This window comes from Columba livia, chromosome 1 (genome assembly GCF_036013475.1).
Source record: "Columba livia isolate bColLiv1 breed racing homer chromosome 1, bColLiv1.pat.W.v2, whole genome shotgun sequence".
Lineage (NCBI taxonomy): Eukaryota > Metazoa > Chordata > Aves > Columbiformes > Columbidae > Columba > Columba livia.
In genome coordinates, this window is record NC_088602.1 from 169874168 (window position 1) to 169901072 (window position 26905).

The following is a 26905-nucleotide window of genomic DNA, read 5'->3' on the forward strand; positions in this document are numbered from 1 at the left end:
AGTCTTGTCAAGTGATATGAAGGGCCATTTTATTGCTGGGGGTGTATGTAGGGCAGCATCATTCCTTTCAGAAGTAGTGTGAGGCTTTCTTTAATAGACTGGTAGAGTCACTGGCATCTTTCTGCAGTCTTTCAAGTGTGGAAGGCTGCAACAGCAGAGGGGGTCTGTCTTGCCCTTTGACAGGATCAAAGATTCTCTATCCTTTCTCTGCAGTTCCGAGAGTAACAGAGAAGTAGAGTTGCTCCTTGTAAAAGGGTGTAGAATGTCCTTGGAGATGAGAGACTCCTAGACAGCTGGCCACCTCCCTTGATTTGGAATTATGAACTGTAGAAACACTTGGCACTAGAAAAGCAAGGGTTTCACCACACCCACATATTCTCACTGGTGCCTCACCTGCCACAGGTATGTGTGTTCAATTTCAACTAAAAATACTTCAATGGGTTGGAGGGGCAGGAAAGAGATTCTTACAGTGACTATGCCATGAGGGCTTGGTCAGAGTGTGTTTGTATAACTGAAGTGGAATAGGGAGTGTCTGAAGATACATTTGGTCAAAACAGAATTTGTAGCCAGGCTAAAGCAAGATCTGTAGCTGATCTAATGAAACATGAGGGGAAAAGAATGGAGTGAGACCTGTCTTTCTCTGCATAAAAGTTCAGAAAATACCTGCACTGGTATGTGTGTGGCTGCATACTTTTGTACAACAACTGATGGCAGCGTGTTTGTTCAGTCAGGAGGACTCTTAAGGGACAGTTCTGAAGCACGCCTCTCTGCACAGCAAGGAGCTAAAGTGGAGGATTAACTTCAGTGTGACGTAAGGTAAGGTTGGGCTAACACAACCTCTCATTTTTTTGCGGCTGAAACTCAAGTGAAGTTTCGACAAAAGCTGTGTTTTTGAAAGATGTTCGGTGGGGATGTTTGTGTTTTGAAATTATTCTGCGCTTCCCAAGTCCATAATGAGAAGTGATTGTTTATATACTTGTAATATGTATTTTAAATAATGTTTTGTAGTCTTGGTTTTTAATACTGCATAGGCAGTAAAGAATGGGGATATAGTGTCTTTCATTTAAATTATCTAGAGCTAGGAGAAGTGGGACGATCCTTTGGAGGAGTAAAACATTGATGTCAGTGTCAATAATTGACTTCAAGTGTGGATAGCAGTCTTTGCAACCACAGAGTGGTCCAGAGCAGAAGCTGGGCTTAGCTGCCCTGTCTGAAATGGATTTGGCCATCTCAGTTCCCCAGTGCCATGCACCTGCTACCCAGGGGCTGCAAGGGAAGACATGAGCAGGAAAGCACAACTGGGAACCAGAGTGGGGAATCCAGGTTTTTTGGGTTTGGGTTGTTTTTTTTTTTTTTTTTTGTTTTTTTTTTTTTTTTTTTTTTGTGGTAGCAGGCTGAACATAAGTCTGCTGAAAATAATCACAAGGGACACAGCTTGTCCTAAGGAGCTGGCAGCCCACCTTCCCCCCTCCCTAAAAAAGTAGAGATCGCCAAGGGGGAGAGCTTAGTATGCTGACTTCATAGAAACACATTAACTTGTGCTGAGAAGAGGCTCAGTTTAGGAGGGAACTCGCAGAGTAAGAAGTGATTTGGAATCTGGAGGGCCTTAGTTTACAAAGCAGGACTGAAATTAGTAAACATTCCTAGTTTAGCCAAGCATAGAAATAGGAAAACATCCAACATACTTAAAAGCCCTTGGAAGTACTTAAGAAGGAATGGAATTGATAGCATGACCTGTGAAAAGAGACACAGGCATTTACCAAGTATTTTGATGTTGTATAAATGTGAAGTTGTGGTTTGCCTGCAATGGCATGTGAGAAGCTTCTGTAAACATTCAAGTGAGCAATTCATTCCTGTAAATTTTGCAAAGCAAATGCTGTAAAAATCCAGCTTTGATGCCAGAAGTAGTCCATGTAGTCATTCTGAATTTTACTGCTCTTGTTTATGCACTTACCAGTAGAGTTTTTTGGGGAAAAGTACTGTCACTGTGTAAACATGAATCAGAATATGACTTTCTGACAGGTTAACTCCTGAGATCATTAAAAAAAAAAAAAAAAAAAGGAAGTTAAGACTCTTTCTGAGTCTTCAAATGGCTTTTTTATTTCCTGGTCTGACAATGAAAACTCCTTCAGAATAACAATATTTAAAAAGGAGAACTAAGGAAGTTTCATTCCTCTTGCACCTAAGAAATGAGAATGGTTGCTTGCTCTCTGGTGCAGGGATAAATACAGCCATGCCTCCAGTGCTCTGCCTCTTCCTGAGGACCCTTCAGGAATGGGAACTTATGATGATAATAGCGCTTTGACTCAGCTTCCAATGCCCACCCAGGACACATGCCTTCCTGAACATGATGATCAAGTATATGTCATGTTTCATGGTAGGACGTGTGTTGGACTGAGCCAAGGTCGTGCCCAGTTGTGCAATAGGAGACAGTGGCACTCTGCAGGCTTCAGCTATTGACATTGTAGGTACTCAGGGAAGGGCGGATGCCTTTGGAGCTTGTTCAGAGCTTTTTCAGGGAAGCATCTAGAAGCCTGAAGCTGTGTTTACTAGAGGTTAACACGGGGTAATTTTGCATGCCCAAAGGGAAGAGTACCATTTTTATCTTTGCCTTCTCTGCTGGAGAATCCTCATTGTTGCAGAGGTGTAAATGCTACTATGTTGCCTCTCCCTCAAACAAAGTCTAGGGGTAGGAATCTGTCAGAAGTTTCTGCCTTCTCTTGGGCTTGGTGGTCGCTAAGGGTTTTGGAGCAAAGGGAAGGCAATGCGGGCTTTCTGTGCAAAAAAGGGGAAAATGTTTTGTCTTCCATTCAAGTCCTAGCAAAGGCAGAAAAAGAACCCCATTGAGAGGCCTCTCGCAGAGACTGTTCCATCTGTCCATCACTTCCATCTACCTATTTGATATTATCGAGGAAGGCATTTTTTTTTACACATTTCCTATTTGGACTGACTTAAGTCCCCTTTAATCCTCCTCAGGCCTTTCACCCACAAAACACATCTCTGTGTAAAGAAAGGCAAATAGTAAAAGTTGTTCTGCAAGTTGTCTGTCTGGGTTAGAGGAGGGTTGCCTTATAAGGTTGAATTGCTTGGGTTGTGCTGGCTTTCCAGAAGAAAATGATTCCTTTGTGTGGTTCTTTGTATGCCATGAACAGGACTAAAAATGAAATTTCTTGGCTTTGGTGTAGGTAAAAGTCTTTTGCACAAAGACAGTTGGAGTCACAAAAGTACCTTCTTTCCTTCAGTAGAAATGTAAGGGGGCCCAGGATTTGTGGAGCAAGCCTGGGAGAGAATGTGTGGAGGCTCATTCAATTTTATTTAAAGCAACAGAAATCAAGTTACCCCAGCCAAGCATGTAATTTGATATACTTAGTCTTCTGCTGTCTTTATTGTAGCTTAGTTGAAGGGAATTTATAACAGGAGATACCAAACCTGATCTGTCCTTGCCAGCTTTTGTGCTTGATGTATCATCAGGAGGAAAGTAATACTTCTTTTCTCTCAATATGTAATCAGAATGATAAATTTGCCTTTAGTGAGTGATTTCCTATTACTGCTGCCCATGCTTACAGGTGTCTTAAGCCTTTATCTTGGTGCATGTCAGAGGCTCTCTTTGTTTTTTTAAGGACTAGTCTTCTTCAAACACAGTCAACAATATGAAGCAGACAGCCTAGCAGACTCATTTGACAGAGCTTGAGCAGAATCAGCTTTCTATCCCTGCAATTGCGGATCTTGAGATGCCTCTTAAGGGTTTTGTAGAGCTATGGGCTATTTTTCTTTGAATACACTGAAGTCATGCATGTGTATCATAGTTTAGGCTCTCTCCACCTGTTGTTAAAATTGTTTTAGTATTAACTAGGAATCCCAGAATTTCCTTTCCAATTTTCAATAAAAGTTTAGATAAATCGCAGAAAAAAGTATTGGTTATGCTCTCTAAAATAGATAACACAGTGACAAATGTTTATAAAAGATCTATGGAAGAAATGTAAGAAACGTATTTGCTTGTCTGCTCTCTCTCTAAGACTGGCTCATCTCAGCTGAGTGTGTTAGAGAGCTATTTCTTCTGAAGCATGCTAGTGGTTTGTGTCTCTTTAGTTCTTCTAACACTCCCACTCAGATATGATGACTTTTACTCCAGCTACTCTGCCTCTATCTAGTTCAAAGGATGACTTCTTGAAGATCCATCCTCTAAATGCCAGGCTACCTCTCGTCTTTGAAAATGCCAGCACTGCTTTTACAGGTCAGATGCTGTCATCCAGTCTCGCTGATGAACAGCTCTTTGTGATTCGTGAGGAATCTCCCTCTCCATCAGGGTTGTGTTAAGCTGGTGGAAAGAGAATTGCTGTTACTGGTCTTGGTCTTGTATTTGCGTGGACTGTTTGTGAGTGTGTGCCTGCCGTGTTCCTTTGAAAACCCTATAGGAGACAGTTGTGAGTCTCTTGAATTCAGTACAAGCAGGAGATGTAGAGGAAGATGTGGCTAGTGCAGGGCCCTGTTAGCCTCCTTCTGTTGATAAACCTGTTGTGCAATGGGAGGGCAGCTTGCTGGAGGGCATAGTATAAATGAAATTTTTGTTAAGTGTCTTTATTTCTGTATCTTACACATTAAATAAGGTTTTGAGTTTTTTGTGTGTTTTTGTTTGTTTGTTAGTTTGTTTTGTGTGTGTGTGTTTTGTTTTGTTTGTTTTGTGTGTGTTTGGTTTGTTGTTTTTCTTTAAAGACAACAAAACTAATTGCTCTGTTCTTTCTTGGAGAGGAAGGCAAAGCCTCTGAACCAGCAGTGTTCACTTGTCCTGTGCCAAGCCAGACACACAGATAAAAACTTTGAGAGCTCTCCTCCTTTGCCATGTTCTTTAACCACTCCTGCTGGGGCCAGGGCAGCCTCCTGGTGAAAGCCATGCCAGCCCTTTGCTTGTGTGATCACCTGAGAACTATAAAACCGTGTATTACTAATTGACATGGGTAGCACAGAAAATGCACAGGGGGTAGATGCTTTTCTGCCTCAAAGAGTTTGTGGCTCAACATCCAAAAATAGGATGATGTCTTTGCAGTAGTTATTGGCATGTGAAGATATAGGGATAAAGAGGAAGACTGATGGGGGAGAAGTCCCTCTACGCATGAATGAGAGGTTGCAGGAAGGTGTTATCTCTCTCGGCGGGGAAAGACCTTTGACAAGTAGAGATCTAAAGTAAAAATGGTTGGGTGACCTTGCCTTAAAGTGCCTTCTGTGATCTGGACTCTCATCTCCTTGGCCTGCACAGTGATGGGACAAATATGTCAGTTTCTGCCTGCTTTGCCTAAAGTGAGATAACCGCACCAGAAGCTGTGCTGAGCCTTAAAATGAATCCTGGGTAGAAGGAAACAGCTTGTGAGCTTGTGCACTGGCCCAGGTCCTGCATGAGCCAGCAGTCTTTTCTCTGTGACTAAACTGGGCAATGGGCTGAGCTCCGCAGCAGGAGCCAGGACTGACTGACATACATGGCTGTACTGGTACAGCAGAGTAGGTTAACCTGTCTGCTCAGCACGTCAGCAAAATCTTGCTGCCCAGGTAGGCAGAGTTTGCATCTTTCTTGCTCTTCCGCATTGTCTGTGGAATTACATCATTCCCCAGTCCACTCCCATAATTTGATCAGATAAAGGTGACTGAGGGACTCCACTAACCTTTGGAAGCATTCAGTGACGGAGATCTTGGGGCAGTGATGTCTCCAGGGGCACGTAGCTGGGAGCCACCTCTCCTGTGGCTGAGGGAGAGGGAATCTCCCTGCATGGCCTGGTGCAGGGTACTCCTTCCACCCACCAGTGCCTGGCTGCAGCCTCCCTCCCTGCCTTCAGGCCTCTGCATGGACTGACTTACTCCTTTGAAAACATCAGCCAAGGCCTCCCTTCATATACTTAACTGGCAACACTGTGCTCAACTCCTGCAGCTGGCACAGTCTTGCTGACTTCTGCTGAGATCCTCTCCAAGCAAGATTTCCTTGTGCTTAGCATGCCCCAGGATGTGTTGCATTATTAACCTTCCATTATTTGGTGCTTGTTTTGGGTTGTCTCATCTTCTCCCCAAACCTTTAGCCATTCCTATGTGTCTGATTCCCAGCCTTCACCAAGTAGGTCTCGTGCATGCATCCCCTTTTCTAAGCACCTTCTGCACTCTGCCCTGCTCACCTCTTCCCATCCTCGCCCCATCAAGCAGCCTGCAACCAGGTCCCTAAACAGGCCAAAGGCTGGTTCTTTGCTTTGCTGTTCATGCTGCATTGCAATATGGTCCTGCAGGCTCTTCTCCTAGCTGATGGACAGGTGTCTGCACAAGCTGTTTGCTTCCAGTGCTGTCTTCCTTGTGTTTTTCAGTGTGCAGGGGAGACATGAGCTGCCTCAGCAGTTCACCCATGGCTCTCCTAGACTTGATGTCATTTTAGGAGACACCTCTGTGCTTTGAAACCTCTTGCCAGAGGAGGCTACTACAGCCCCTGTGCGGGTGGAGATCCCTCCATTGCACACCTGCAGGCATATCCCACCTCAGCCATTTGGGGACTGACTGGGATCTGCATTCACAGATGTTCTAGAACAGGGGTGTCAAACTCATTTTCACTGGGGGCCACATCAGTCTTGCAGTTGCCTTCAGAGGGCCAAAAGTAATTTTAGGACTGTATAAATGTAACTAGTCCTACAAAGCAATGAGGTAAATGATAGAAAGCAATGAAGATTCTGCTGGGAGATATGGGCAAGTCTCTTGTTGCTTAATATTGTAGGATTGCCTGTTAGGAAGAGACGGTTCATTTATATTCAACAACTTATTTCAACGCAATTGTATTTGTCTTAAATCCTTTTGATGAGTATAGGGAAGGATGATTAGATCTAGGGCAAGCCTGTCAAAATGTTGTGCCGTCCTGGAAGGTTACAATACATTGTAACCAGTAACAGACTTAAACAATGTCATTTCTTTGCTTGATGATTGTAAATGAGTAGTTAGGAAAGTCAGATTTCAATTGGCCAGTGGAGGTTTTAACCATGTGTAAATCTAGATTAACCACTCCGGAGATTGGGGATTATCAACTGTTACGTAATACCAGACATTTTTTTTAATTGGAACAGGAATGCAACAGATGCTCTGTTTGCTAAAGAAGCCAGACAGTCATGTAATCCATCCAGAATGTCTGTTTCATTTGGCAGAATCATGCACGTGAATCTTCACTTTCCTTTGTCTTTACCACTAGTAAAACCACAGTGCTGATCAGGCAGGTGAATCATTATAGGTTGGATTTAGTTCTTGTTTGAGTTGTCAGTTAAGAACTGAAGTTGCCTTAGTTCAGTTCCAGTTCAACACAGCTTCAGATCTACTGTGTCAGTTCAGTTCTGGTTGAGGAAAAGCTAACCCCATGTAATGTAAGATCTTATGGTATCTTCAACCCCTATGTATATCACGGCCCTGTAACTTGATGAAGTCCTTGGAGGTAGCAATAATATTGCTCAAATCCATAGCACATGTGAGATCCCTTCATTCACATACAGCATAGGCTTTTTTTTTTCCTTTTTTTTTTTTTCAAGAATATACCTTAGTTTATCCCACACATGATGTGATGTGCTGTGTGCCAAGCAGTAAGTCAGAGCCCAAATTTGCAGTGGTTCCTTTTGCCTTTTAAAATGTGAGCACAAAGGCAATGAATTTTCTGTCTGATTAAATGAACCTCCCTGCAGGTCCTGGAGATGGGGTACTGTGTGCTTGCTGAAATGTAGCAGCACTGTCTGGTGCCCAGCAGTTGCTAGGTTTTACCCTGGGGTGAGATTCCGTCTGCAGCCAGGGATTCCTGGAAAAAGCATTTTATAGCCTTTTGGGGAGAGCTGCTTATGTGCCAGTTGGTATTTCGTTACTGCAAATGAAAGTCTGTTATGGCAGTTTGTTAATAATGAACAAAGAAGGGATTATCAGGCAATGCAACAACCCAGCAAGAGGAGAAGAACCTGCTGTGGGGAGGCTGAAGCTTTCCTTTGCCATGTCATGCACACACCAAGAGTCATCTCTCATCTCTGAAGCTTTCCTGGATTGGTCATATGATTAGGTGAAGCTTCATTTGCATTTCTAAAGAGGTTAATTGGCAATTAAACCCTTTCCTGGGTCGTGGCGGTCACTTAGAGGGTGTCACTTTTGTTTACCAAGCAAAACAGCCAGGGATGCTGGGTCTGGAGAGCAGCAGGGAGTGCAGGGCCTTCCCATGGGAGAGCTTGCTGGTCCTTCCCACCCAGGGACCAGCTAAGTGGGAGGAGAGGAGCACAGCAGGGGCAGAAAGGGGCTCCTTAGGTTGAGGTTACTGGTCCAAATTGAAGCACATGCTCTCTTTCTCTCCATAGGGCAAGACAGAAGCTTTGTAAACCTTCCTTCCAACCAAGTCCTCTTCATTTGGCTACTAACAATGGCTGCACATTGACATTCTTCTCCCTAGCTTGTCAGGAAGGTTGGAAGAAAAACAATCAATGTCAGAGACTTAGTAATCGGCTTTATTTTCTGTATAGTTCAGACCTTACCTCCTCCCAGCACAGCATCCAGGCTGGAAGTTTCTGGAGTACAGAAGTTTCTACTTCACATTTGACAGTGTAATGCTCTTTTCTAACCCAGCATCACTGCTTGTTTAGATCTGTGCAAACGTGGCAAGTTTACAATCTCTTTAGTGGCCATCAAATGAGATCGCAGATGTCCCCACAGTCCTATTTGAAATCACGAGAGAAGTTAAACGAAGGTGTGAGATGAGACACAGAAATTATCCCAGCAGCAGATCAAGAGACACTTTGAGTCTTACCAGCTGGTCTGAATCATTAGTGGAAATTTCCATTTGAACTTTCAATGGAATAATGGATTTTTTGCTACAGGAGTGAGGAAAAGTGTGTTCATCTGTATATATGTGACTGTGTTTATGACTGCATATTAGAAGAGTTATTTTTTTTTTTTTTTGCATTGATCAGAAGACTTAATAACAGTAGGAGTTTTATGCACAGGCTGCATTTTCCAGCCAACTCTCCCTTTGAGATTTCCACTCTTTATTGCCATAGAATTAAAGAGAAAATAATGAAATGGATTACATTAGGGCCTCAGCTTCAGTTCTCAAGTACTTAATCTCCCTGGCTAGGATTCAAATCTATGGCCTCAAGTGCTCCATCTTTAGAAAGCGCACCCAGTCAACTAGACAACATTTAAGGAGTGCAGATCTTTCAAATCTGGTTTCACAAAGAAAGCAGAGGTGTCCTATCACAGTGCAGCACGTGCTAAACATCCTGCAGTTAATTTTCTGTGGAAAACTGTTTTCAGTAGTTCTCCTGGCTTGCAGCTACCCTCTCTCTACCTCAACCTGCTGGCTACCACTTTCACCAATTCACAACTTGCAAGTCCAACATTTTTAACTAGTTTTAATAGATATTGCAACAGAAACAAAAGCGTGGCAGGCAGTGCCTGCCTGGGTGCGACCAGGCTGCTGTGTGTGTGTGCTTGCACACAAGTATGTGTGTTTGTGTGTGGTGATGTGCCCACCCAGATCAGTCAGAAACTGCAAAGAGATGCATCAATTTACAGACGCAAGCAGCTGGAGCAGGAATGCTATCAGACTTCTTAAACACACCCATTTAAATTTCTGCCTTAGTCAAGCAGATAGAGTAAGGCACTGTTTCCACCCTCATTTTCCCTAAGTACAGGTATTTGAATGTGTATCATTATGTCATAGATTTTTATGCCGCTTAACTACCAGGTGCAGCAGACGTACACCAAATGGACATTGTTATGTCCCTTAGGGAGTTTAATGTCACTGGTGATATTAGGAAGTTTGAGATGTCATCAAGCATCAGTTGTGATGAGCATGTATGACAGGAGGAAACTGGAAAGGCCTTCGTGTTGATGCAACAACTGATCGCTGCTGACAAATATTGAACTTAGAGAATCACTTAAGAAAGGATTTTGGTGGGAGGAGTGACGAGCTTAACTGCAGTCCTGGGCCTCTAGTGAGGCAGCATCAGGACACTTATGTGCCCATGTTCTCCTTGAAATTAGAAGAGCAACCCATTCACCTTAATGTACATGATGGAAGAAGTGGTAGAAGGAGGCCTGTATGTGTTTTCTTGTGCCAAGTCAAAGAAAGGTACCCAGTAATGTGCTGGCCTCTTACATGAAGGGCACCAAGTTCTGTTGCCCAGCTAGTGCCATAACCTCCACCCAGCTTGAGTGTCCTAGGCTACCACCTGCATTCCCCCTGCCATGGTGTGACCCACTGCCATCTGTGCATGCCTGAGGAGCACCTGACCTCCAGGCTCCCAGGGCACACCATCTACCTGTGCCAGAAACCGAGTGCTTCTAGGCTGCTGCTGTCTGCAGAGCAATTCCCATGGCTCCTGGGTTGCCAAAGGGAGAAGAGACTTGAGGATTTGAGTGAAAAGGCATGTTGTGCATGCTGAAAGCATGGCCCTAGCCCTACCCTGAAGAATTGCGTATTCTGATTTATTCCCATCCCATCTTTGAATGTTTGCAAGGCTCCATCAGCCTTTTTGGTACACGTACACTGAGCTGGGGAAGGTAGCATGGGCTGAGATGAAACTCCCCTAATGGCTGCTGACATGAGGTCTTGGGCTGCCCTGAAAGTCATCTGAGGAGTTCTTATGTTTATATATAAACATGGTAGTGCAACAAATTTTATCTAGGGTGAACTAGCAAGCAGAACTGAGGCGTTGGCCTTATAAACTATTTATAGTTATAACCTGGCAACTATTACTCACTGGCATTTCTGCCAGATCAGCACTGGCATGGCACTTCCAGCAGTCTCCAACTCAAGCCCAGAGGAATACAGATGATCTCTCCTGAAATCACAGGGACGCACAGGCTGTAATGCCTGTGGCTGCTGGGAAAAGGCTGTGTCTGTGGCTAGAAGCCCCCACCTCTGTCTGCCTGAGCTTTGCCACCAAGCAGCTGACACCCCAGAAGATGAAACTCTGTGGAAAAAAAGTTCCTTCTCTCAGGAATGTAGTAAGACATTTTTTTATCAGGGCTAGCACCAAAGCTTTGTGTGTTATCATGTTCCTCAGTTACATTTCCTTGAAGCCTGACTGGGTTTACCAGGGACCTACATGACTCCTCAGTAGTTCTCCAGCTCCAAGAGGTAACACTGGGATTTGTGGCACCCAGAGATCAAGAGCTGCCTGCCTTGGGGACTTCTTCTAGACAGCAAGAAAATATTCAGGAGTAATAGGCTGTGAACTCAATTACTTGACCTTACCTCACAATTATTCCTTATATTTTTCTCCCCCACCATCCATTTCCTTCAAGAAAACTCACAGCATTGATTAATGATTAGTCTTCATTGGATAGCACATATTGACCAAAACTGTAGTTCTGTAGTCAGTAGCTGTCAGTAAGCTGTAGTTCTGCAGTCAGTAACAGAGTTGGGTACAGCCATATTGTTCAATAGGGTGTGTCTGATTAAGATTAAATATGTAAATACAATTGTATTTTTGATAATTTAGCCAGGACAGACAATATTGAGTTTATGCCAGCTTTTATGCTGTGTGGCAACACACACAGATCTGTACCAACATGAAGCTTGTTGATAAAAAGAAAAACAAAATTTATGAACACTTTTTTTTTTTTTTTTTCTGGTGAAGTCTGAAAGGGAGGAGTGATTTATGTTGGATCTCAGCTTTGCTTTGTGTCATTGCAGTGGTGTTTGATCCAGGAGCAGTACAGCAGAATTTTCTGTATCATTGAGAAGGGAGATTTTGTGCGCAACCTGATTCCCAGGAATGCTTCTGGCACAGCAGCAGTCCTCTACAGAGCTTCTTACCCAAGATGCTGCTGGCAGGAGAAATCAGCCTCAGACTCCAGGGCAGGATGGCTGTCTCAGAACATCTATTGCCAGCAGCCAGCCATGCAAGAGAGTGCCTAATCCTCACTCAGCAAGAATCTCACCCATTCTTCTCAGCCCCGCAGTGTGGAGTGGAAGGGGAGAGAAAAAGAAAAACTGCTCCAGGCACAGTGGACAAGCAATACCGAAAGGAATGCCATTAGATGCCGGGCAAGGGTACCAAAGCAAGGACTGGCACACAGGGAAAACAAAGGTTGGCTCCTCCTTGAGTGTTTTGCTGTAAGTCTCTCTATCAGGTTTCACCAGCTAAAGATGCCACCAGACATCCCCTCTCTCCTAAATCATTTCCCCAGCTTTGGTGACAGCCTTGCTGGGAGAGAGGAAATACAGGTACTCCTGGATCTCCCTTGGCATGTCTTCCTTTCTGGGGCTATCAAGCAACACCTCCACCAGTTGGTATGTTTTCAGATCCATTGTTTCCTGAGAGTTATACACTTATCCACAAACATCTGTGTACATACAATGCACTCTCATCCATCAGTGCAACTTGCTGTTTTAGGAACACATCAGCATGAAATCAGGTGAGGTTAATGCCATAAAGGAAGACTGGAACCTTCTTAGCTGCTCTGGTAAGTAGATAGGCACAGGATACCTCCAGGAAACTACATCTAGAGGAGTTGCTCAGTTGTCATATCAGCATGCTGTTGAAAGCCCTAAAGGATGTAATAAATCTATTTCTTTTTAACTTGCTCATAACCTTCAAGAGCTCCAGTTTTGTTACATGAGAAAACCTCTTCTTAGACAAAGTGTTCAACAGCCACAGGTGCTCTTAGCTGCTTTCCACTTATTTCTGCCTGTTCTTGCTCCACCTTCCACACTTGAGCAGTATGAAAGACAGTGTGACACCTGCCCCTGTGGGACAGGAGCAAGTCTAAGGCCTGAACTCGGGACAGTTTTGGCAGGTGCTCCAGGAACCACACCCTGTCTCTAGGTTTCCAGGTACTAGGCTGGCTGTACCTAGGATTGCATACAGAAATGATCCCGTTTGCAGCACAGCAGAACATTGTGCTCCTAGTGCAGGACCAGCAAGCCTATTTCTATTACATTTCCAGAAGCAGGGTCTTCTCACCAATTAGAGATGCTCTGGCAGACAATTCACAGATTTTAAGGTCTCTGTTTATAGGACATACTCGGAAACACAGATTTCAATATTTTAACAAGTCTCCTTGCCCTTTTCTTGCCCAAATCTCTCCACCTCCTGGTAAATAATCACTCTGTAACAGAAATAAGGGCATTTAGGAGCCAGGAAGAAAAAGGGGTTGGCCAAAACCTACTCATTTGAAGAAGGAAGCTTCCTTCGGAGGCAGCAATCAGCAGTCCCTGGCAACGAAGCGCATCACTGTTACATACTGGAAATGTTTATTTAGTATCTGGAAATGAAAATGGCAAGGAGCACAGCATGCGGTTTAGAAGAGCTAATGGCCACAGAGAGAAGTAACAGCTCTGAAGGACACCAGTATGAGAGGTTTTTTTGCAGTATTTTTTAGAAAACATTTACTTTTTGTTTCCACACCTTTCATTTCCAATGGAAAAGGATTTGAGCCTTAGATGAGGTTTTTGCTAATCTTTGGATACATGCTTTCAGAACCACAACACAGGGGATTCAGGGACAGGTCCCTCAGGAAAAAGCCCAGTGCTATGCAGAGGTGCCACTTGTCCCTCTACAGAAATGACCCTCACCTGCCCTTGTCTTTCCTCCTCTCCAAGGCAGAGGTGCTCCAAGCCGGCTGCCTGGACTGAGGACCTGTCACCTCTGTGCCACGTTGTTTCCAAGGGTGTCATAATGTTTATACCTCTAACATATTGAAAGATGAAGGAAATTGATGGGGCAGGACAGGGCGGAGGCTGCTGTAATGTTAGCTCAGTATGACTGTGATAAGTGCTGGCAGGGGGCATTTCTCAGGGAGTGAGGCTGTTCTCGTGTTACCGATGTACTGCACAGGTAGCTAAGCAGAAGGAATGACACAAGGATATTCACAACACAGCCAATATCAGTGACCAAAAATAAACATGTTATTTAGACACATTCCAGAGCGCCAAGCACCGTCTCTCCCCAGTCGTCTACGTGCTTTATTACTTGTCTTAATAAAAAATACTAAGCCCCTGAACCTCACAGATGTGCTCTCTCCCCCAGACCTGGCTGAGCTGAGAGGGACTGCAGTGCTCTGCCCTTTGCTGAAGGCTCAGCCCTACAACACTGCCTCCAGTGTTGCAGGGCTGGCCAGTGACAGCGTGGGCAGCACTGGGCATTGGCATCCCACAGGAGGGAGCAGGGCCAGGCAATGCCAGTGACAAGAAGAGGAAAGGAGCAGAGCTGACACAAAGGGAGAGTCCAGCCCTCCTCCTCCACCTCATCCTGCTGCCTGAAAACTGGAAGGGGAAGTGTGGGTAACTGCTGCCTGAAGGCATCAGTCCCTGCTGCCATCCCTGCCTCTCCTTGTCAGCCATAGCCACTGCTCCTTCCCATTCACCAGCAGTCAGCTTGCCTCTCTGGGGCTGCAGTATGGCCAAAGCAAGCTGCTTTGCTACCAGCAGCCCCCCACCCAATGTTATCAGCATTTTGCTACTCGACTGTGTTGAATTTATTTTGGAGACTTGCTATGCAATTCAGCTGACAAGTGTAAAGGTCTGTATCTGAATTCATTATTTTGTCTCCCTTCACCTCTGTTGGAGAGAAACAGGTACTTCTCAGGGGCGATTTGGTTAGTCATGAAGCAAGTCAACTGCAACTCCACTGGAAGTGCCTCTTTCCACCAGCTATAGTGGCAATCCAGATGACTGCCTCTGATGAAGGAATTCTGCTCTGTACCCTGTTTCCCCAAAAATAAGCCCTAGCATGATTTTTTAGGATTTTTGAGGTTGCTTGAAATATAAGCTCTTCTCCAAAAATAAGCCTTAGTTACAGTTCATTAGAAAAGTCAGTTTAAATAGTGTTCAGGTAGCTATATATGTAAAAAAAATTAAGCATCTTTTGGAGCAAAAATAAGACCCTGTCTTATTTTCAGGGAAACAGGGTAGATATCTAGGAGTCAATTCAATTGACACACTGGTGCCTAGGACCATTTGAAATCCTCTGGGTTAATCAGTGTGAGCTGATGTCCCAGAAGGGTAGTTTCCCACGCTCTTGTATCTTGTATACCATCTGTGTGCTGATGACTGAGCTAAAGTACCTTCAATGGACTATTTGTCTATGCTGATGCAGCAGGGCAACAAACATGATCAAGGGAGTAGAGCATCTCCCTTATGAGGAAAGGCTGAGGGAGCTGGATCTCTTTAGCTTGGAGAAGAGGAGACTGAGTGGTGACCTCATTAATGTTTACAAATATGTAAAGGGTGAGTGTCAAAAGGATGGAGCCAGGCTCTTCTTGGTGACAACCAATGATAAGACAAGGGGCAATGTGTGTAAACTGGAACACAAGAGGTTCCACTTAAATTTGAGAAGAAACTTCTCAGTGAGGGTAACAGACCACTGGAACAGGCTGCCCAGGGAGGTTGTGGAGTCTTCTACTCTGGAGACATTCAAAACCCACCTGGACACCTTCCTGTGTAAACTCACCCAGGTGTTCCTGCTCCAGCAGAGGGATTGGACTAGATGATCTTTTGAGGTCCCTTCCGATCCCTAACGTTCTGTGATTCTGTGAGAGTGAAATCTGTGTGGTGGACACCTACATCTAGGTACCTACATATAAGATGGGCATCTCAGCTGTGAAATATCCAGTGGAGATTCAGCACTCAGTCCATTTACTCTTACAAAGGTGATTTGAGATGCCTGAGGGTATCCAAAACATCTGCACAGGACTGCCAGATCTGATACAGGAGGTGTGGGAGACCCATGTGCTCCTGGAGTGGTCCCTGGAAGCTGGGCGGGATACCCTGCGGCATCACTATATGCCGATGTGCAAGCAACTAAGGTGAGGATCCTGGCAATCCAGACAACCACACCTGGGAGCACTTCAGTGCACACAGAAATAGGCACCTGCATCAAATCGGTTGCGACAGTCCTGGCTTTTTGGCTGCTTGGGAGCTGAGATACCATCTCACATTCAGATATCTAAATGTAGGTGACTATATATGCAAATTTCATCTCATACCTAAAGTGAGGTGGCAGTTGTATCCCCTTTCTGGTGTGATCTTCATGCTGTTTGTACTCACCCATGTAGACTAGCAGTTTTTCTCCACCCTTTGGCACAGCATGAGGGCCACAGTTGCCATTTCTCAGCCTACCTACCACGAGTCATCAGCACTTGGGCTCCTAAGTCACTTGGGATTTTTTTTTTTTTAATGTAACCCCACGTATTAGTCTTTTGATAGAACAGGGTGTGTTTGATGACTGATTCTTAAGGATTTCTCAGGCATTCTGAAAGTGTCAGTGTTACTCTTCTTATCTTTTCTTCTTATCTTTTCTTCTTTTCCCCTCCCCCGAACCTGATATAATTTGACACACTGCCTTCCATGGGGTTTTGTATGCCTCTGTAAATGCAGGGAAGTAGCTGGCAGTCCATAATGTGCTCTGACAAGATGCAAATCGGCTGGCAATGACCAGTGACCTTTGAAAGCTTCTTTGAATGTCTTCCTAGACAAGTTGCATCCCACTGAGCTGGTCCTGAACTCCTCTTCATCACTCCTTCTTTATTCCTCTCATTTTTCACAGCTGCCTCTTTCTTGGCTAGGTTATTAAGCCTGGAACCTACTTTAAATTTAAGATTAGTTTAATGTAAAGAAACCTGGCATGTCTCTTCCTAAGACGCCTCAGGATTTTATGCTGAAATGTAAGTAGGAAGGACATGAGGAACTGTCCTAGGGCTCAGCCTGGCCCACCCTGCAGTGACTGCACCAAGCGTTTCCTTGCAATGAGCCACTCATCCCCACAGGCCTTCATGTGCTTCTAGGGACTGTGCAAGAGAGGACTTTCTTGTATGTGTTTTGTGGCAGTCTGCACATATGACATTCAAAAGGGATCAGCACCCAGAAATAAGCTAGGGGCCCTAAAACCAAAAACCAAAACAAGAAGTGAGCAAACAAAAAAATTTAACATGCAGAAAAGACAACCATGGGCAGTCAGACCTCAGCACAGGCATGTACAGCTGCATGTACAGTTTTGGGAAGGAGCACAACCTCCACAGGACGGGAGGGATTCCCAGGCTTAGGGGTTGTGTATAGGGACAGAGTGCTTTGTGTGAATAGGCCCTGATGTTAAATCCTTCATCAGAATAATAAAATACCCTCAGTGAGTAATATTTAAAATAACAGATGAAGTTATGAACACACTGGAGGTACAGGGACTTTGGATGGGATTGCACCAATAGGTGTGTCAGGCCAGAAGCACAATGAAGAGCAAGGGGGAATGGCCTTCATTCATTAACCATTTGGGCCAGCAATTTGGACAAAGTGACTCATTGCTCACAAGCAGACAGAACTGCGCCAGAACAGAACAGGGCTGGGCTGAGTGAGACACCAGGAAAGACAAACTACCCTTTTCAGGAAAGGAGTCCCAGCACCCATCAAGAGCCCTGAGGCAACTGTCTCTGGAGCCAGGCTTGCAGCTGCTCTCCCTCCAGGTGTTGTGGAACCATTTGCATGCCACAGCCTTCCACTTAGCAAGCAGTTATCTGGCAAGAAAGCATGCAAAGAGACAAAAGGCTTGGAGCAGGGAGGGGACACACTGCTATTCATAGCCACGGTCCCCACCCACAGGTGCCAGGAGTGCAAGGGGAGCATCTTATCAGGTGCTTGGCTGAGCAGCGTTCAGTCCATCCCATCCCAGAGCTGGGACAGGCAGTGGCTCCATCTCCACCCCGATGGAAGGGTGAGTGCCCTGCTGACGTCAGGAGGCCTTACTTCATTTCCTGACGCGGGGTCCGTATTTTCATAACTGTGTCCTGCTGGGGAGGAGAGGCGGTGGAACTGGAATAGGCGTGCTCAGCCACACCTCCTCGCTCCTCCAGCTGTTAAAGCTCCCAAGGACGCCAAGCGCAGGGCTGCTGCTTGGCTGAGGTTAACAGGAGCAGAGGTGACTGTGTTACTGGCGCACTGGGAAGTTGCCTCTTCTAGCCGGAGCCTCCCTGCTGCCTTCTCCGGGCAAGACCCAGAAAGGTAATTCAAGGCAATGTCCTACAGGATCCAGGGCGGACCTGCGTTCTACAACTGGGGTGGGATGGTGTTCAGGACCATGGCTCTGGGGGGGTGGGAGAGCAGGGGCATGGGGTGCCACAGCAAACAGACAGCCTCCCACCCTTGACTCTAACATAGAATTTCCATCTGGAGCTGGGGGAGTTATGGCAGACTTTCTTGGGAAATTATCTGAAATTTGTGCCTGGATGGGTATATTTTATGCACAAAGTATTAATGAGAGAGGAGGCACAGACTGAAGGGAGAAGACTTATCACTACAGTGAGAACCATGATTTGGGGGTGAGCTGTGATGTGGACCCAGCAGTAGTGAAGTGACTGTGACACAGGTTCCCTTGCACAGACTGCGGAGCCCCTTGGAAATCCCAGACCCTTGTGTAGGTGCCGAATGAGCAAACTCAGCTTCTGGGGGGCAACACTCACCCAGGAGACAAGGTAGAGACTGTTCATGCCTCACAGGCCATCTACCCTGGAAAAAAGTAAAGGGGCTAAAAATCAGCACAAGTGGCACGGTTTTCCAAGGTGGCAATGTTCTTTCCACCCTGTTTGTTGCAAGGGCTGTGGCAGCTGACTGGGTGGCAAGTACCACTTGCAGTAAGCACCCAAAACTATGGGTGTGCTCTGTGCTGCCCTGAGGTCTCAGGCTGGCTCTCCACCTGCCTCAACAGCAGGTTGTATCTCCCAGACCTGTGGATAGATAAGCTTATCTGATCAACAGTAAACTTCTGTGATTGAAATTGTAGCATTTTCTCTCCAGATTTTCAGAAAGGTTTGTTATTTATTACTCACATTTGTCCAGATAACTGTCAGCTGTTTGTACAAGAGATCATAAATCTCCAAAATGTTGTGAACGATGATTTGCAAAAACTCCCACGTGTTGTTCACCAATTCCATTATTTTCATGAGAGTCCAAAATTCCTGCATATTTGCATAATTCATGTTTTATTGTAGACAGCTTTTTGAAGAGCTGCACATCTCCTTTTACACAGTGAGGTTACAAGCTGGAAAACTACTCCAACATTTATAAGCAGGTCACATTGAGGCAAATGTGGGGCTCAGAGTGAGTCAGTGATATTTTCTCCCTTCATTCATCCTTTGATTAGATCAACTGCCATTTATTGAAGACTCAATCTCCCCTCCCTAAAATCTATTGGAAGGGTTTTAGAACCAACCTCATAACAGCAGTGTGTTGTTCTGGAGGGGGAAAGTGAAGGCAAATGGCATAATGAGCACTCAACACTGAATTTTGCAAGAGGAACTTTTTTCTTTGTATCTCAGAAAAGAAAGCATTTGGTTTTCCAGTGTGGGGGTCACCATTAAGGCCAGATTCCCTCATGTTTCATGTCAATATTGTATTTAAACTTCTGTTCAGTAGATTTCAGAGACCTAAGACTAACTGAGCAATTTGGTACCTAGAAAGCAGTACCTGACCCCTGGGATCTAAACTCACTCAGTGTCTGAATAATGGGTCACAAAGTGCTCAACATGCTCATGTAGTGGTTTCTGCACATGCTTCAGGCTCTCAAGGAAGTAGGCAACTTTATACCCCATGGCGACAGGCAGGGCTCACCTAAACAGCCTTTTATCCCCTGGCGAGACAGGCTTAAACCAGGCTTAGACAGCACTGAACTTGTGACAAGACAGCAGGAATGTGCTGGGTACATTGAAGACCTTGTCCATCTTTGACTTGTGGACTCCTCAAGCAGTAACGTGGTGGTTACTTCTTGTGCAATGAACAGCATTAGCTCTGACATGTCAGGCCTCCAGCCAGAACAAGGCAATATCTTGGCGAGGGGACCGTGATCTTTGAGATAGTTCTTGTTGCGCAGCTGCCATGAAGAAGGAATATGTGTTTGCGGCTCATGTTTGGTGGCCTATATTTGCTATTATTTTGGCATGAGAAAAAATATGCTGGAAGTGTCCAGCTTAGTTATCTGCAGAGTAAAAGGCAGTTTAAGTTCCCCTTCATTCATACCCATAAACCAAAGCCAAGAGTGTTCCAGAGAAAGTAATAGAGGGAAAAGAAACAAAGTGATGAGTTTCCTGTTCTGTATTGCTCATCTCTGAACCTCACTGGTAGGAGGTACTGATGTTGTTTGAACTTGTCAAAAGAGTATAAGCTGTGTTATGACTAACAGGTGCTTTTGTATCAAAAAAGTGACAAGGTAGCTCAGTCTTTGTGCTGCAGGGCATCAAGCTAAGGCTTGTGAAAGCGCCTCACCTTTTTCCTGCTCCCCATTCTCCTATGACATTGCACAATCCCAGGCATGGTGTAGAAGACATACAAGGTGGATGGCCTCCTGCTGAGGGGCTTGGCTTGCCCTTGCCTGAGAGCCAATGCCACATAAGAGGATGGTTCTGCTTCTACCTCCCCATGTCCTTAGCACTGTAGTGTCCTTGCCCAGTGAGGTGGGGATGGACATCTATCCCACCTCTCTTTCCCACCTGCTGGCAGTACCCAAGTGGTTGATATGACAGCCCGTGTCTTTTCTTCTTCTACAGTTTTGGTGAAACATTTCACAGGGAGGTTGTTCAAGAAGGCAAGAGGATGACGACGATGACAACGACGACATCGCCTCCCCGAGGTTGCGGCAACATCGATGCTGACTATTACCTGCTCTGTGATGTGGAGAAGGCCTGGGGGATTGTCCTGGAGTCACTGGCTGCAGCTGGTGTCCTCGTCACCATTTTCCTCATCTGCTCGCTCTTCTCTCTCATCTGTAAAGTTCAAGACAACAACAAGCGGCACATGATCTCCATCTATTTCTTCTTTCTCTTAGGCACACTCGGCATTTTTGGTCTCACTTTTGCCTTCATCATTAAACTCAATTCCAGGACTCGCCCAACTCGCTTCTTCCTGTTTGGAGTCATCTTTGCTCTCTGCTTCTCATGCCTCCTCACCCATGCCTTCAACCTCAACAAACTAGTGAGAGGAAGAAAGCCCTTCTCCTGGCTAATATTGCTGCTCCTCATTGTTTCTTTTGCCCTGGTACAAGTTGTGATCAGCATTGAGTACTTAGTCACCATGCTAGTAAACCAGAGAGACGATTTTTTGAGTATGACTGCAGAGGAGACCAACAAAGACTTTGTCATGCTTTTGATCTATGTGCTCTTCTTGATGGCTCTGACCTTCTTGGTTTCCATGTTCACATTCTGTGGCTCATACAAAAGGTGGAAGAGGCATGGGGCACACATCTTTGTCACTGTCCTGTTCTCCATTGCCATTTGGGTAGTGTGGATCACTATGCTCACGAAAGGCAACACAGTTTTAAATAATCCTAGCTGGGACGATCCTGTCGTGGCCATTGCTCTGGTGTCCAATGGATGGATCTTCCTGATAATGTATATCATCCCTGAAATTTGTTTCCTCACTGCCCCTCCAAAGCTGGAGGACTACCCTCCAGAAAATGACTTTTGCCAACCCAAGCTCATAAAGCAGACGACTGGAGTGGACAACCGTGCCTACACCCAAGATGAAATTGTGCAAGGTATGATGAAGTGAACAGCGCCACTGTCCCCCAGCCCTAAGCACTCATGCACCACTCATGAGCTAAAAGGGTTAGAAGGGCTACAAGAAAAGATTTGAAGATAATGGATAATTTAGAGGTAGGAAAAAGTTTCAGACTGATGAAAAAATGCAAGTTAAAATGAATCTTCAGACAGGAGGGAAAAGAGTTAGAACCAATGCAAAAGCCAAAGATGTGTAGGAGGAGCAGCTGAGTAGGAGACCTATTGGGTATCAGGGCTGAGACATAACTCCTTATGATTCTGTTATGGCTAGAAAGTCCATATAGAAATTCAGGAGTTTTTTGTTCATCTCTTAGTAACGCTTCAGCTCTTCAGACCTCTCTAGGTTATAGCTTGGAGAGTATTTCTTTTATTTCTGATATGGATCTGATTATCCATTGAAAAATAAATTCATCATCCAAAAAGGAGGCAAGGAGGTCTTACATTTCAGTATGAGTTTCATGCCTACTTGGACAAAGCAAAATGTTTTATCAGTTAAGGCTTCTCAAAGCTATGGGTAGGAGATGTGGCCACACTCCCCATGGATCTGCTGCTGAGATCACATTTGTCCTCTGGAGTCAAACCTTCAAGTTTGTAAAAGAATAGCTGAGAAAGGCTGTGCTTTCCCAGGGAATAAGCCAGAGGGGGTCTTGTGCATGCAAGTGGGAGGGATTTGGCCGGTGATGATGACAGTATTTGTGAGGCAAAACGAGGTGTCCAAACTCCAAGGACACCCACATCTTGTTATTTACAATACTATTAATTCCTGCTTTCATAAGGAAATACTTAATAAGTCCCCTGTCTATGGATTTTAACCCATTCCTGCCTGTATATTGCATAGAGTTTGGTCAGTCTAAAAGCAGCTGCTGAGTCTCCATTGTCATGGTATTTCCAAGCTAGAATATAACACTAACTCATTAACTTTTCCCCTCTCTTGTCTTGTGACCCAGGAGACAGAGAAGATCTCAGCTACAACCCATACTCTTCTCACTTTCAGATGAAGGTAAGTTCACCCCCCCATCACCTGTTTCACCACATGTAGGCTGTTTTTCAGATGGTGAAGGGAAGGACAAGGGGTAAAGATGGACCTAGAGCAGGCTCTGTGGAGGCAGACAGGTGCTTCTCATGGAGCTTGGTGATACCATGACACATGTTCATGGAGGTACCTGTGGCTGGGAGGAGCTGTGACATGTCCAGGGACATGGGGAGGCAAGAGGAACCCAAGGCAAAGTCTGAGGTTGTGGTTTTCAATATTCTGGATTTGATGTAAAAAGTCTTCTCTTTGGGCACAGTTCCTGCAACAGACTATGCCTTCCCTTCAGGAGATCATACTCCTTTCGCCAGCCCATGCCCTGAATGTATTCCCACCAGCTACCACTGAAAGTGCTTGGGCAGTCTGAGTGTCCCTATGTCTGTTCACCAGTCTTACTTCATACCAGAGCCTAGCCAGATCTAGTAGCTCACATCATGTCCCACATGTCCACTGGTGACATGTCCCCATGACTGGTTTGTTCTGCCAGGATCCTTTTCCACAGCCCATCGATCACATCATTTGCAGGAAACCTTCAGCTCTGTTTCTCTCTCCCCCCCTTATTTTTTTTTTTGTTTGTTTTGTTTTGTTTTTGTTTTTGTTTGTTGGCTGGTTGGTTTTGGTTTTTTTCGTTGTTTTGTTTTAAGATCTATTCTATTCTGCCCAGTTTTGAAAGCTAAAAACTTTCTTGTTTCCTTTTCAGAACATTGAACCCCAAAATAATTTCTCCATCCCTCGGCCCAACGCCCGGACAAGCCCATACCATGACTACACTGGTGGGAAAGGCCCCATGTAGCAGCTCTACTGGGAGCAGAGATTAAGACCCTGTCAGCAGAGGCGCAAGGAATGGGCCATGTGGTGACAAGTGACTTGATGCTACAGGAGAGTCAAACCCACAATGGCAATGCTGATGATAAGGAGAGGAGTCCTCTTTTCCCTGAACAGGCATCTTTGTAGCCCACTCTTATTTGTCAATCACAGCTTTCAGACACTGCTCTGACCATCCTGTTCCTGCTAACCCAATTACTCCATGGGACAGAGCTCTTCTCTTCTGACAGAGGAATGTGCTAGACCTGTCCTGACCTATTTTCAGCAGGAATGCTGTAGGGCTAGAGCAGCAATAAGATCATCAGGTGGACCTGTGACTGGGTCTACCCCAGCCAGGACTTGCTTTGATCAGCTTGTGGGTATGCCTGCACCCCACATCTGACAGGAGAAAAGGCAGGAGCAGGAGCATTAGCCCTACACATCCCTACTCCTGCCTACCCATGAACACATGACCAAGGATGCCCTTATCTATCCACTGTTACTGTTGTGCCCACTCCCAGCTCTGCCTGGATCTCTTAGAGATCAGTAGAGGTGAGACAGAGAAAGATAGAGAAAGCAAGATTATTCCTTTTTTCTTCTTCATTTTCACTTCCAACCCCTTCCTCATTGCCTAGAGACCACAGTGGAGAGCAGGAAAAAAATTTAAAGACACAAAAATATCTACATCTATTTACCCTGACACATTTTCTGATTTGCACTCTAGCATCAGCCTCCCTCTCAGCTCCAGCTCTTGACCATGTGCCCCAGCTGAGCTCCTTGGGGAGCTCAACCCCAAAATACCTCCCTCCCCACCCCTGCCACACCAGGCTGTGGGTCCCTGCAGACAAAACCTTTTCCATGCAACTGCTTGCAATAGCCTGGTGGAATTTAACCCTATGCACCTTGGAGATCTGCCTCCTCCCAAGTGTATATGTGATATTAATATGAACATTTCCCAAGCAGACAGGTTATGGAGGGTGAGCACCCTTGTTCCCAGGAGTGAGCGAGCGTGAGCAAGTGCATGTGTGTGCATGTGTGTGTGTGTGCACGGTGTGGACTGCACCCTGGTGATGAGCAACAAATCTGCAGAGCTGAATCATTCTGTAGCCTGCTTTGCATTTAGTAAATAGCTTTCCATGATATTTCATATATAAATACATATTGCTCTCCAAGTGGGTGTGTATGGTACAACAGCGTCTGATGCAGCTATGTATTTATTTAGTATTTTGTGTGTGGAATATTTAATTAATAAAACCCCAAACAGTCTGACTAGGAGAAACACATGTTCTTCCTCTGGAATGTGATGGTGGGGTGACAGCAACAAAGCAGGCCACCTGGAGACTGCAGCTGGGGGAAAAATGGCAAAGAGCTGGCTTCTTTGAAGCTGTCACTGTGGACCAGAGATCGTCTGCCTAAGGGTGCAGAAGAGGGTTAGTAGCTTCTCCATGCTACTGTTCTTGAATAAAGCAAGCTGATTCAATGTTAGAAGTGCTTAAGAAATGAAGAAATATAAACCCAAGCCACAGCAAGCAAATGCAGGAAGAAGGATGTAATCTTTCCATCACTGCACCTGCCTGTGTCTGCTGCATCTATATTCCTGTATTTATTTGCTTGTGTCTTGCTGGGTACTTACATAACCAAGAACAGGAAAGGAGCTTGTAGGTATTTAATTCAGCTTGTAAAAATATCTCTTTCTGATGTTCTGAACAAATGTAATTTTTACTTGAAAGTAGAAACTATCAAAGCAAAATAATTATTATGATAATTTTTTAAACCATATATTTTAATGAGGCTGTAGTCTCCAGTTTTAGAGGTTTCCTTTCTCTTGAGTTTTTACATGACATATTATGCTACCATGTATGGGTGCTCCTGGCAAGCCAACCGCCTTCCTCAGGCACGGTATTGACTAGAATATGCCAGGCTGGGCTTTCTCCACTCTGCCTACCAGTGCTGAAGGGCAACAGAGAGATATTTGGGTCTTCTGAATCCTTTGGCATGAGAAAGAGCCCTCCTAGGCACTGGTTTGAAATGTGCCATAGGACATCTTGCCTTTTTCTAGTAAATTCAAGGTGGAAGCTCTGCTTAACCTTCCTCTCCCCTCTGCCTACACACTTCCGTATGTGTAACACAGAGAATGGGCGAGAAAACTCAGGGATACTAATGTGACATTGAGAGCAGATTGGGAAGGGGCTATGTGAAGCCATGATGCAAGTTGTTGGCTTGCAGACTGAAGGTAGGAGGGATGTGCTTGAAACAATACCAGAATTTCAAGAAATTAGGTTTATGAGCTGGTGTGGTATCATTGATGGCTTAAACGTAGCTAATGTCACAAGAGGAGCCAAAAATGTGTCAAATAAAACAAAGCCAGCTCGACTGCTTTAGTGGGGCCTGGTGGAGCAAATGGAAAGGCTAACAGAGAAATAAGAGCAAAGCATGCTCTCACGATGTGTGTTTTCCACATCCCAGACACTTAGCAACTCCTTCACTGATGGCCACATACCAGAAAGTGTCTCCCAAATGCACCTTGTCACCAGAGGCAGCAGAACTAGGAGGGCTGAGGGACACTGTATGCCCTCCCATCAATGCAGGGCATGGCAATTTTCTTGATTACTTGGTTGTTATGGTGCATGCTGCTCAGCAGAAAGTGAAAATCTCCTTCCATGGATTTATAGCACCTTTTAGAGTACTTTTTTAAAGCTCTGTAAGGAAACAAATACTAATCTGCCCAGAGTTATTTTGCACTTATTCAATATTTGGGTGAGGGCTGATTTAAATGCCAAATTAAATACAGATTTCTCTGGAACTTGGCACTGGCAGGAAAGGGGTGGTGCCACCCTGCAGGTTTCTCACAAATCTGGAGATGCTTTTGGGAAAGCAGCAGTTTCCTCTTTTACAACTGAACTTAAACCAAACCAGACAGATACTTTGTATATGTATCTGTCTGTTTGTCACATCTATACAAGTCCTGGGGAAATCCTAGACTGGTGGAGCCAGACTGGCCAGAATCAAAAGAAACAAGTGAGTGGAGGAGGCACAATGTTGCTTGATTTTTGTGCTGTTTTTGTTGTTGTTTTTCCTAAAATCTGCCCACTAGAAGTCTAGTAAACCCTGTAAGGCTTGTGCCCACCCTTTCCTCTGCAAAGGGCTTCCTTGTTGGTGGGGGCTGATGATCCACTGCCTGCAGGACCCTCCAGTTTCTTATCTTTCCCTAGTCAAGGAGATCAGAGCACCAGAAATGCACACACTGGAGAAAGACTGGCAGGGAACACACCAGGATTATGAAAGCAGCCAGGATTACCAGGAGGCGGGATGAACTCAGATGAACTTCAGGTCAGGAATATCACGGGTAAAGGGCAAGGAAGGGCAGGGTCACAACTTGGATCTAAGGACTTTCAGGGTCACCATCCTGCAGGCTTGCCAGGTCTGCAGGTTTCCATGTGTCCAGCCAGGCCTGGGCATGAAGGGTGCAGTAAATCCTTGGGGCAGAGCCACAGGCCAGAAGTGCCAGGACCTGGCATGCGGAAGGACCTTGCTGGGTTCACATTCCACATG

The 26905-nt window shown here is 45.2% G+C and overlaps 1 protein-coding gene across 2 annotated transcripts; it reads left to right on the forward strand.

Moving 5' to 3' along the window:
- The first annotated feature begins 623 nt into the window (after positions 1-623).
- LOC102089120 (retinoic acid-induced protein 3) lies at positions 624-24622 on the forward strand. 2 transcript variants are annotated; one of them, XM_021291543.2, is made up of 4 exons: positions 624-816; positions 20512-21497; positions 22467-22519; positions 23250-24622. In XM_021291543.2, exons 2-4 carry the CDS (start codon positions 20558-20560, stop codon positions 23340-23342), a joined length of 1086 nt encoding a protein of 361 aa, XP_021147218.2. In that variant the 5' UTR covers positions 624-816; positions 20512-20557; the 3' UTR covers positions 23343-24622. The 2 variants fall into 2 exon arrangements, with proteins under 2 accessions (XP_021147218.2, XP_005505473.3); XM_005505416.3 differs by lacking the exon at positions 624-816 and adding an exon at positions 17762-17974.
- Positions 24623-26905: the final 2283 nt, after the last annotated feature.

What these genes read in the sequence shown, in the direction of transcription:
- LOC102089120 (XM_021291543.2), top strand. Translation starts at nt 20,558, where the DNA reads ATGACGACGATGACAACGACGACATCGCCTCCCCGAGGTTGCGGCAAC. An exon ending in CCAAGATGAAATTGTGCAAG is followed by an intron (nt 21,498 to 22,466) that starts GTATGATGAAGT and finishes CTTGTGACCCAG; the next exon opens with GAGACAGAGAAGATCTCAGC. An exon ending in CTTCTCACTTTCAGATGAAG is followed by an intron (nt 22,520 to 23,249) that starts GTAAGTTCACCC and finishes TTTCCTTTTCAG; the next exon opens with AACATTGAACCCCAAAATAA.